Source organism: Ostrinia furnacalis, unplaced genomic scaffold (assembly GCF_004193835.3).
Source record: "Ostrinia furnacalis isolate ACB-3 unplaced genomic scaffold, ASM419383v2 OfSCF7557, whole genome shotgun sequence".
NCBI classification, from domain to species: domain Eukaryota; kingdom Metazoa; phylum Arthropoda; class Insecta; order Lepidoptera; family Crambidae; genus Ostrinia; species Ostrinia furnacalis.
Window position 1 is genome coordinate 1 of NW_021137796.1, and position 12,434 is coordinate 12,434.

Sequence of the window (12,434 nt, forward strand, 5' to 3'; positions counted from 1 at the left end):
TGTCCTCGTAAAATCATCGTAACCGATTGTTGTAATCGGATTACATTTAACAACGTGAACATCACTCGACCATGTAGGTATGTCCATTTGGACATATCGGAATGGCACGCTTTGAGTCACACGCGTCAAAGCCTTTGACGAGCAACTTGCTGTATCTACTCTAATCCATATCTGTGGGTACCTAGGTATGGTCCTACGCTTATAATGTAGAACATGGATAAATATACCATTTGTTGGCCCCATATGGTATCACCGTCAAGTTATAAAATTAGTAAAATTCATTTATTCTCATTGTTATTATAGCAATTTTTTATTGATTACATATCCCACCCAATGCTAAAAATAATGTAGACATAAGAAGCTCGGTCACCACATTCCGCCCCATTTTCAATATTGTTTACAAGATTATGTACAGATGACAGTAGGTACTTAAATCAAGCTAAACACTGGGGTAGCTCACGTCATTTGCAACTTAATATTTGTCTGATGTACTGTTGACTGCCTACCTAAGTAGGTAAGTAAGTAATGGTTATTTTACAAGGTAGGTAATGTAATAATTAAATGTGGGTGGGACTGTGGGAGCACTTAGATTTTGCAGTTAATGATTATAAACTGTCGCAAGATTCGCCTCACATCCATTGCAATAATTACAAAATGCTGCTTCTGATAAACTCTTGAACTAAAACTCAATCTCCACCTAGAAGTAAAAGTATCACAAAGGTGCTAGATTCCTTTCTTTGAATTTTTCTAGCCTCAAATTAATCGTAAAATGTCATTTACCATTGTAAATGATAAATAAATAGAGTTAAAGTAGCTTGCAAAAAAGTTAATCTCCTATCGTCTTGCTATCGTGGGCAAGGATCGAGGACGATAAAAACACCACATCCTATCCTATCGTGATGTCAAAATATGATATAGTTAGCGCTTCATGTTAAAAAAAAACAAATCTATCACTATCACATTTTGACAGATGACATGATAATTTTCGGGGTGCCATGTTAGCGCCGGTAGATAAAACGATATAGTGACGTCAAAATCGATATAACGCCGCGATAGCAGTTTATCACGGCGCGCATCTTAGCCCTGCTGGACTGTTGGACATGATAATGGATAAATAAGTTAATGTATTTAAAATGTAATATATTAATTAATAATATTTTTGTCAACACATTATGTCAATTTCCAAGCAAACCCGGGAGTTTTTGGGAGTTATTTATATGAAAATATATTTTTGATATTAAGTCCTAACAAATAATAGTAGTTACATTTCTGTTGGTTTTACGCCCAGATTCCATAGAAAAGTGCCCATTATCCTTTATTTACAAAATTCTGACTTAATGTAATTTTTTTAGAAAATATGCTTCTAAAACTGTTTTTTGTATAAAATCACAAAATCGAATTTTTCTTCGAAACTAAGCAAATACTTACAACTACTAGTTCCTTCATCAATTTTATACATAATAGTAATATCTAACGATTGAACTAATAAAACAGGGATGTCCGCTTCTAAGGCAAAATAAAAGACTGTGAGACGCACTGACGCACAGAAGAACATAGAACCAAACACAGATATTTTATCAAACAGTGCAATACAAGAAAGAATTGGCCGTATGGATATTTATCCAAAGCCGTAAAACTTCTATGGAAAAAAAAAGAAAAAAAAGGCAGTCAAACTGTCAAATTGTAGAGATGGGTTATACTAAGTAAATTTGATACTAGGTGCACCTATTCCAAGTATTTATTAATACTCGATCCAAATACCTGTTCCACCTAGTACGTAGTAACTTAGCATACTTGACGCGACTAGTGCGGACTAATCCAAGTAATATGACTTTAAAATACAATTTTCTTTGAAAAGATACAACCGTAGTATGAATAATGCAATTTGAAATTGAATAATAATATAATTCCTCCCTTCGTACTTCAACAGGCTTTGGACTGTCAACTTAAAAGTTGGCGTATTTAAAAGATATCAATTTCATAAAAATTTATTTACATACTTTTTTCTTATTTACATGAATATGGTTTGACTACGTTTGTGTGCGTTTGCTTCGTCGCGCTCAAATTTGTTTGGTCAGACAGAGACGGAGTGAATCTCTACGTTCGCACATAAGCTTAGCTAGAAATACTAGGTGCGCGTAATACACGACTACGGATTACGCAATAATAACCTCTATTACTTTCAGGGTAGGGTCGGAAATCGTGTAATTTATAAAATACTAGGTGGATCAAGTATTTTAAAAAATGGAATAGGTGCCGCCTAGTACTGTAAAATACCTAGTGTGTGGATCTGTTCTAGTAAATACGTCTCATCTCTATCAAATTGTCACGAGCAGATGCTGTTGGTTGTTGTTTTGTGTTTAGCCAAAGTTTTGTTTATTTCTCGCAAGTTTACAATATTATTTTATCAAAAATAGGAGGACACGGGAATAATCAGCAACGAATTAGTATTTTTATCCTTCTAGTCTGAAAAGGAAAAAAGTTTGAAACTGAGTTCATAAAAAGACTAGCCGGTCTAATGGGGAAGTAAGTGTTCATTACATACAATTTTAAAATTAACTTCTATGTGGTGTTTGTTTTAATAAAACATGTTTTTAAAAAACAGGCATAAGGAGTGGAGAAAGATAGTTAAAAAGGAAAGACGGAAAAAAAATAGAGTACAAAAAGCTGTGCAAAGAGGCAAGTCATTAAGTACACGAACTATTATTACTTTTGTTCCCAAAATCCTTGTATTAAAACAAACCAAAACAATTTTTTTATTATTATTACATTATTCATTAATAAAAATTATGTAAATTTTTCTCTTTAAATACCTAAGTAGGCTATAATAGATCTGATATTCATGTCTATGTTTTGGCTTTCATTAATCTAAGATAGTAATAAAACTAAATGAACTATTTAAGTACATAATACACAGTCTATGATGCACTTATGTTATTCTAATAAAATTGAAATATAATTCATAACAACAATGTTCAATAGTTAACATTCTCAAAGTTGAATAAATAAATATCAATCAAAGCATTTTTTTTCTTTCAGATTCTAATTTAGTTAATAACCAAAAAGATACTGAACTTTGGCTAGAAGTACAACGAAGATTAGAAGCATATGAATATGAGCAAATTGAGAAGTCTAATATTGAAGAAAATCGTAAATGGGTTGAAGCTGAGTTAGTTGCAATAAATCATTGGAATATTGTGCAATTAAAAAAGCAACAATTAAAACAGCTACGCTTACAAAAAGAAGCTCAGCGACAGCTGGTAAAAATTTAGCCTGTTCTTTATCTACTACAAATCTGAATAAAACATTAATTTTTTTATGTTAAATAGACTGTTTACTGGCAACTCATGTTATGTTAATTTTTGTAACAATGCCCATGCATTGTAATGTTATAAATATAATATTTTTTAGACAAATAAGTGTCAGAACCTATGTATAAGACCCAAGAGTGTCAATAAATCTATGTATTTATGTTATGGTAAATGTGAAAATTATGAATAATCGGTTATTATGAATAATTACCTCATGATTTGGTAAATGTGATTATTATGAAATCATTTATCTAAATATATAAAAGGAGAAACTGACTGACTGACATAAAGGGGGTAAAATGAGATCCACACGTACGAAGCCGCGGGCGGCCACTAGTGTATGTATGAAACTAAATATGCTAATTAGGCGCCGAACCTTAACCTATTTTACACTATAAATCAAAACATTATGTAATGGGCATCATGGAAAAAAATATTACCTATCCAAAAAACATTCTAAACTCATTATGCCAAATTATATTAATATAATTATGATATCAAAATGTGTGGCTGTACACGAGCACTATACCTACACGAGCTGTTGTTCTCTTTTATGATATTTGTTACTACTAAGGTTAGATTATTAAATAATCACTGTTATACTGATAAATGTAATTCATTTATTACTTTTACCTCGACTGTCGGTAATTATTCATAATAACCGGCGATTATTAATAATTTTCAATTTATCATATTTACCGTAACATATACACCAAATTCCATTATTGTTTTAGGAGTATGAATTGGAAAGAAAGCGCATAAAAGAAGAGGAAGATCAATTGAAAAAAATTGAAGAAGAAAAGAAAGAAAGACACTTGGCATTCATTACAAATTTAGAATGTTTCTTGGCTGGCAGTTCTGTGGACCCTCCTGCAGAACTTTTGCAGTCCAGACACACAAAACCTCTAGCAGAACCTTGTCCTTTTTTTAAAAAAACAGCTTGCTGTCGTTTTGGTGATAACTGTTCTAGAAATCATGAATATCCAGGCATTAGTAAGGTATGTAATAGACATAGTAACATTAAGATTTTTAATTATGTCTTGTATACTTGGTATTAACTTAGTAATTTTTTAATATTTTCTTTACAGATTCTTTTAGCACCAAACTTTTTTGCCCATTTCGGTTTAAGCAATGTCAAACCCAGTGAATATGATACAGATGTTATGTTGGAGTATGAAGATAGTGAAACTTACAGAGAATTTGTAGAATTTTTTAATGATGTAACACCAGAATTTGAAAAATTTGGAAAAATTATTAGGTTTAAAGTAAGTATGTACAGTATTTATTTACACAAAAATATCAGTTGAACTGATATTCTGCCAGTATAGTGAAATTCTGATTCAGTTTGGAATTTCACTATGTATATTGGCAGATTAATGTCAATGAGGGCTATCGTTTTAGCGCTCACCAGTTAGCGCCACTGTAGAGTAAGGTCCTGTCACTTGCTAGTAGCGAAGACAGTGGCGCCAACTTGTGAGCGCTTAAGTGGTAGGAGGACTATCGTATTTGCACTCATCAAGATGGCGCCACTGTAGAGTAAGGTCCTGTCAATCGCCAGGGGTGCCAACTGTTAAGTATAAAAACGATAGCCCTCATTATATTTTCATAAGTTGAAAATTACTAATATGCAATCGCATTGTGTACCTATTTGGAAATTAATTTTTTTTCAAGGTTTGTAACAATTACGAAAAACACCTTAGGGGAAACACATACATAGAATATGCTGAACTGCAATGTGCGGTTGCAGCATATCGAGCTCTGCATTCCCGGTGGTATGGCGGGCGACAGCTCACTCTGCAGTTTTGTCGGTTAGACTCGTGGAGTAGTGCGATCTGTGGTATGTTTTCAACTGGATACATGTTAATGACTAAACACAATTTCTTAGACTAATAAAATAGTTATGTGAAATGAACTGGATACAAGTAATAAAATAATAAAAGCAATTTATGATTCATTAACCCTATAAATTATACAGCAAGTAAGCTTCAATTAAAAGCTTTCTTGTGTTGTATTGTACAAGGCAATACACTTAATCTGCATGAGTAAATTATATTTTTTTACGTTCTCAAACGTAACATCGTGGTAAATAAAAGATGCGTGATATTTATATTAAGAAACATAAAATAATTGGTAGATCATAAAAAAAATGCTTTTATCTAAGTACAAGAAATTAATGTTAAGTACCTCATACATATTGAAGGGTGCTGAAATAGTCCCTTATTTAGCAATGGATTAAACATATTTTGTTTAATCACAAATTTATGACATTTTTAAGAGCTAGTTAAAATAAAATAAGTATATTAAAAAAACTTTATTTACAGGTCTCGCTTCCACAAATCGATGCCCTAAAGGACTCGCGTGTAATTTTTTGCACGTATTTAGTAATCCAGGCGATAAGTTTGAAGATTTTAGAAGCGACCGAAACAAAGAACTTATGGCCAGGTAATAAAATACATATTAATTAAATAGAAATCATAATATACACACAAATCTATAGGAATGCTATAATGAAACTAGCGATAGTCGAGTAGGGTTGATTGGCGCAAAAGTTATCTGGAGGATAGTATCGCCTTATAAATTGTAATTTGTATGTAAGTACGTACTTACTACCTTCTTAATTTGTGCTTAATATTGGCGCCACTAGCAAGTGGCAACACTTTAAAATCAGCACCTTGCAACAAAAGAATGTCACATAGATTTTTGTTAATTCACTTACATTGCATTCATATTTATTGGTTCCTTTTATTTACAGAGCTACACCAAGCCGAAATTGGAGATGGTCTGAATCTCCAGAAAGGACAATTCCAAACAAGAGAGCAGAGCATATTCATCGGAACCATACAGAGGATTATAGAAAAAGTTATAAGGATAGCTCTCGCAGCAGACGTACATCTAAGAAGTCCTCCAAAAAAAGGCATAAAAAATGAAGACGTAATTTTATTAAAATATTTAAGTTACAAAAACTCTTTTAAAACTTTTCTGGGTAGTTATTAGACTCACAGATTGGTTGGATTTAGAATCAAGTCGCCTAAATTTGAAGATACTGTGTGATTTTGGCCGCCGAAGTCGCGAAATATTTTTTATTCTAATTCAGCACCACGGTCTTGTATACAAGATCATGACGAAAAAGGTGACTTAAAATATTAATGGCGCAAGTTTAAACTATGTGGAAAAGTATGGGCGATGCATAAGTGGGGGAAGGAGAAAGTAACCGAGCGAGATGGTGTTCACACTCACGTCTCGGCAAATTTCCCGCATAGTGTACTTGCGCCATAATTCCGGTTAGGCGGCTATACCCAGAGGAATTATTAATTCTTTGGCTGTACCATGCTGTACTTTCTTGTCAACGGTGAAATCGTATCAGAGAACTCTCTGTATTGGTCCCTCTTCTTAACTCGTCCCACACTCACATGAAAATGGCACAAATCAAGTCGGCCTCGACGAGTATTGCCAAGAACAAAAAAGAAGAAGAAGAAGAAGAGCTCTCTGTATATGTGTTCTGTGCTCTCGCCCAGACTCGTCCGAATGTTACACAAGAAACGCACCCCAATAGGTAGCGAGAGCTCCTCCTGTACACTCGCACTTTGCCTCACTCTAATCTGTGCTTTGCCTCACAGATGAGAGAGAGTATTGGCTCTCTGCCTCACGGCCTGTCTCATTGGCCCTTGGCAAGTGTACAGCTGCGTAAATAATGCAAAAATTGGCTGTATGGCATAATGCCTTTTCCTGCAATAAGAAAGAACTGAACCAAAAAAAGTCGCTGTCAATCACGCACGTCACTGACGTCACTCACTGTGGCATTGACAAATCATAGATGTCAAAATGACAGAAAATGAGAAAAGAGCATGCAAACAACTTTTATTTTTAAAATACAATTAATTAATAGCACGAAGATCTTCAGCTAATGGAATAAATTTAAAAGGTGTTTTACAAAAAACAGGGAGCTTTAAAATGAATTTATGTAGAGCTCCTATGGTAACATATTTACTAAAGCCAGTTCTTGTACATTTTACGAAAAGAGACAAGCTAATAGTAAACAAAATTATAACTCACAAACTATACTGTTTATTTAATCCAGTAAATAGTCTCTCTACATCTACAATCAAAAATAACTTTAGTACCCTGGAAAATGAAGAAAATATTGAACAAAGTATGTATTGGATTGGGTTGCTTTCATGCTGTATAAAGTGCATATAATGACAATTCATTACATAATTTAAATTAAATAATTCGACTTATCTTACAGATATTCTTTCTTATAAAGAGCAGATTATATCAAAGTTAAGTTTCCGATGTATGGAAGATGCACAACCATTTTATAAATTACCAATCAAAACTTTGGTACATGTTTACAAAGTTTGTAAGAATGATGAAAAGGAAGGTCATTGTAAGAATAGGCTGTATTATATTTCTAATAAGTTGAAGGTAAATCTATTTTAATAAATAACTGTTGTATTCTTAAAATTAATTATATATTATGTTTGTAATTTTCTTAAATGTAGGTATATGAGGGACACCTAGGTTACTCTTACGCACGATCACACAAAGGTATCCCCTATGTAGGTTCAAAAGCCATTGTAGCGATGAACGCTGTTGCAATTTTTTTTTCCACCGCCTTATAGATTCGAAAAGCTTATGGACTCTAATGACGTAGTTGTGAACGATTATTATTATTCTGTCTAATGGCTTGTTGTGAACGATGCTGTTTCGAAAAACGTTTTCACTGCCTTCAACTTGCTTGTGACTGATTTAATTGTCATATTATGTATTAAACAATATTCAATATTTCGTATTTGAAATGTATAAAAAATATTAAATGTAAAAATAATTTAGCAATTTCCATGCTATTAGGATCTTAAAAACGTCAACGAAACTGCGTCGTTCGAGAGTCATCTTGTTCGTCGCTCCAACGGCTTTCGAACCTATGTAGGGGACCCTTACACATACTAATCTGTAAAAATAACCAAAATTATGCAAAAAGTACTATCTTGTGTTGTCAAAGTTTTTTAATACACTCAGATCAAATCGTCTCTTTAGAGATCTACATTCTGATCGTTCAAATCATTTTTGATAAAATTCATCAAAATCATTGAAATATTTTTTTTTACAGTGCCCCCCTTCTGTACTCAGCAAGCATGTTGCCCAAAGAACATTTATTTATAGTTTGTCTTTTGATTGGCTTCAAAAGTCTCTTAATGTACTTCTTGGTAAGATACTTACATAAAGCATTCTTATTAAAATTGTGTCCCTTTGGTTGGTTCTGGAGAACTTTAACATGGATGTTAAAGAAAAAATATGTTAATTATCATGTCAATTATATTATGTATAATAATAAAAGGACTTTTTGCAGAAATGGGTGTCAGTAGTGAAAGGCTGTTGAGAGATTTATGGGTCCTCAAATATAATGCCAACACAATTCGAGAAAGACTTCAAAAAGTTAAAAATATGGGTGTGGAAAACATTTACCCATGGATGGTGAGATGTTCTGAAGATATTTTGAACAGGTAATTGATACATTTTGTACATACTTAATGTGTACTGAAAAATTATAAATTTATAAGCCTTAAGGAGGTAAAATATTTTTTTTCTAAACATGATTATTTATTTATGCTTGCAAAGTCAAAGTCAAAATTTCTTTATTTGTTTGGACTAATAAATAGTTCTTACAAATCGTCATTTTGCTCTTAAGGAGCCTCTACATGTCTCATAATCTTTTTACCCTACCAGCGCTTCGAGACCAACATTTGGCAAGTGCTGAGAAGAAGCGCCGCAACAAACTCAGTCACCACTGTCTGCCGGTTAATATAAATAAATAAATTGCATTTATCTATTTTATCTTAAATTAAAATATTGAGAGCTGTTTTAATTGAAAATTATTTAAATACTCAACATGCAGTTAAAAGTCCATCATTTTTCTATTTTTATAGGTATGTTGAAATAATGCAAGAAACTAAGGATATCCTTGGAGAAACTAAGTCTACTCAAATATACCTTGCAAATCGACTGAACACAACATTAGAAGCTGTAAATGAAATGTGTATAAAAACTCCTGCCCTAAAGACTATAAGGGTAACCAAAGTAAGTGATGCCATTTTCTACTCTACATTGTCAACATTGATTGGTTCAATTTCAAACTTACTTAGACCAATCACATTACAAAATCTAAGGCCGGATTTGAATCTACTTTTGAGCTCTTGCATCAATCAATAATTTATTTATTTACCATTATGTTTGGACTTTCATTCGTTTTAGCCAAACGACGTCCACTGCTGGACAAAGGCCTCCCCAAGGATTTCCATAACAACCAGTCCTGCGCTGTCTGCATCCAGGTGGTTACCCCGAATTTCACCGGGCAAGTTGTGTCCATACGGTCGTACGTTTGGACCATAATGCCCGGTTTCCACCAAGTCGGAGAGGAGCGGAGACGCGAAGAGACGTATAATTAACCCATCAGATTTATAGAATAGAAATAGAAAATCTTTGTTTGACAGGAAAACACAGCACAGAGAAAAAAAGTTACCATACTTAGATAGTATTTTCGCTGTGTTATTTCCACATCTTTCCGCTCAGCGAAATGGATGAAGCAGAGAGAATCTTAGATTAATAATATCTTAGTTTTATTAATCTAAGGAGAGAATAGATGTGAGATGTGTCGAACTCATTGCGCTGGCGCTAGACCATACCTAATTAGCACTCAATCCCAAGGTACCATACCATGTAATGTCTATTCTCACGTGACATTGGCAAACGTGGAAACCCAATAGCCATAGAAGAAGAAGAAGTAGAATTTGACAGCGACCACGGCGCGCGGAGATTTGTTAGGCGGGCACTGCGGGCAGCCTCGCGCGGCTCGTTCTCCGCTACCTTCCCCCGCACCTGAAGTCACCACACCCGGAGGCATCATACGATTCGTAGACAGCAATAGACTGACAGCTACGTACAGCAGCTCTCGCATCATCTCCTTTGGTAGAAATAACCTGCCACCTCTCGTCTCCGCTTTGGTGGAAACTGGGCCTAAATAAGGTGGGACTCTATTCCCTGTTATTATGGGTTGTTCTCGATCGTATAATATCTGCTCCATACAGGAATGTGACCAACCATTCTTTATTGTTACAGGTCAAGCACTTTTTAGATTTCCTCATCAGTGAAGGTTTTACAGTTGAAGATGTCGCCAGTAAACCTAGAATATTAGCAGCGTCGCAGAAAACGATTAAGAAAAGAATTGACACATTACGAGAATTAGGAGTGCAAGAAATAAATATTAATTTACTTTGCAGAAGCAAAAAACATTTCAATAAATTCTGCGAATCTATTGAGTCTGTTAAAAAAATTGAGTAAGTATGTAAAGGGTTTCTAAGTAAGTTCGAAAAATGTTTTATTACACAAATAAATAAATTATTGAATTTCAAAAATAGTTTTTCTACAACCTCAACCTTTTCAAGATTCTTCTAGCATTCAATGATAAAAATAATCTCTACTGAGTACTGAATTATACCACAGAATAGTATGATTAATAATGACTGCAAAATCTAAATTAGTCAATGTAATTCACAAATCAGATGAGGATGAGCACTTCCGTTATATTGCAGTCGATGAGTCGAATGCAAATCCGAAAATGACAAAAGGAGGATACCACTTCCAATTAGACTAAGGGGTGTACGTTACTCCAGCTGGAAAGTAGCTCCTAGAGTGATATGAGTAGAACGTATAATTAGTTCCCAACATGGTGTAAATGTGCGCCGAATTAGAGATTAGTGCGTGCTGTCGTTTTGGTACAAAACGAAAAAAACGATTCCTGCTGGAGTAACGTTGTTCTAGCAGGAAAATTCTAAACGAATGATCGGAAAGAGAAAAACTGTGTACGAGCAGATAGCTTATATTTGTTCTATTATGTGAGCTGAAAATGTGATTTGTGCGTCTTCAGGTTTTCGAGATATTGCATTTCCTGCCAGGGTAACGTTTTGCAGAATGCTCTATCTCAATAACCGTTATATGTGCGCCTATAGAATAAACACACACGAGTAGCTCTTGATTTGTGCGTATATGTGAAAGAAACATGTTTATGAAAATATTTATAAATATCAAGTAATCGAGCTTTCTTACAGCTAATTTTCATAGTGGACTGTACTATACGATAAACATGTCAGTCAATTTGACAACCTTTGTCGGAAACATTATTCAATGAAAATATTGTCCGAACCCTTAGTATTTCTCTTCGACAAATACTTTAACACATTGTGAACCACTTTTCTTTCACGACTATAAAAAGATTTTAGCAATTTAATTCACAAAATCAATTGCGCACATTTAAAATAAAGTTTGTTTACACTTTGACAGCAATAGACTGACATGCAAGGTGACATGTCAATGAAGTTTTCAGTTACTGTTGCCATTAAAAGAAATTAGTACCATTAATTTTCCGCAACATGGCGAGGGTTTTTATGTTCCTGGTCAGGCTATAGTTTTATTACTTACATACATAGTATTCGATATGCAAATATTTCAAAGAATGCGCCCAATTTACGCAAGACAATAGTAGTCAAAACTGTACAAAATTTTAGTTTTCTTACCACATTTACGGCTATTTCTCATCCTAAAGTGTAGGTAGGTATGCGTTATGAGCAAGATTTTTGAATTGGAGGACAAAACATCTATTAACTATAACTATATTCTGTCACCTATTATTGGTTACTACATATTTGATAGAACTTACGAAGCACTTTCAGGATCAGTAACTAGTTTTTTGATATCTTGTATAGTTTAGAAATAACCGAGTGAGATCACTTATCGTTTCCACCCTGTACCTATACCACGAAATGCGCGATTTGGGACATCTTTTTTATTGCATTACTAGCTTTTGCACGCGGCTTCACAGGCGTGAAATTCAGTTTCACAGATCGTCGTAAATTATAGCCTATAATACTTACATATATTATTCTGCGTTATAAACATTAATACTGTAAAGTTTCATCAAAATCCGTTCAGCAGTTTTTGCGTGAAAGAGTAACAAACATCCAGACATCCATACAAACTTTCACATTTATAATATTAGTAGGATCAATAAAATTGTCCAATAATTATATTATTATGTCAACCATACCAACTAAAGGCTATATTAAATTC

At 33.8% G+C, this 12,434-nt stretch overlaps 2 protein-coding genes across 2 annotated transcripts; both read left to right on the forward strand.

Moving 5' to 3' along the window:
• The first annotated feature begins 2,335 nt into the window (after positions 1-2,335).
• On the forward strand, positions 2,336-6,522 carry LOC114365172 (U2 small nuclear ribonucleoprotein auxiliary factor 35 kDa subunit-related protein 2). Its single transcript, XM_028321666.1, has 8 exons — positions 2,336-2,526; positions 2,606-2,679; positions 3,040-3,260; positions 4,046-4,309; positions 4,400-4,576; positions 4,983-5,148; positions 5,633-5,753; positions 6,064-6,522. Exons 1-8 carry the CDS (start codon positions 2,519-2,521, stop codon positions 6,236-6,238), a joined length of 1,206 nt encoding a protein of 401 aa, XP_028177467.1. The 5' UTR covers positions 2,336-2,518; the 3' UTR covers positions 6,239-6,522.
• Positions 6,523-7,061: 539 nt separating this feature from the next.
• On the forward strand, positions 7,062-10,723 carry mTTF (mitochondrial transcription termination factor). Its single transcript, XM_028321667.1, has 6 exons — positions 7,062-7,461; positions 7,558-7,736; positions 8,422-8,518; positions 8,662-8,815; positions 9,239-9,389; positions 10,428-10,723. Exons 1-6 carry the CDS (start codon positions 7,263-7,265, stop codon positions 10,647-10,649), a joined length of 1,002 nt encoding a protein of 333 aa, XP_028177468.1. The 5' UTR covers positions 7,062-7,262; the 3' UTR covers positions 10,650-10,723.
• The last annotated feature ends 1,711 nt before the right edge of the window (positions 10,724-12,434 follow it).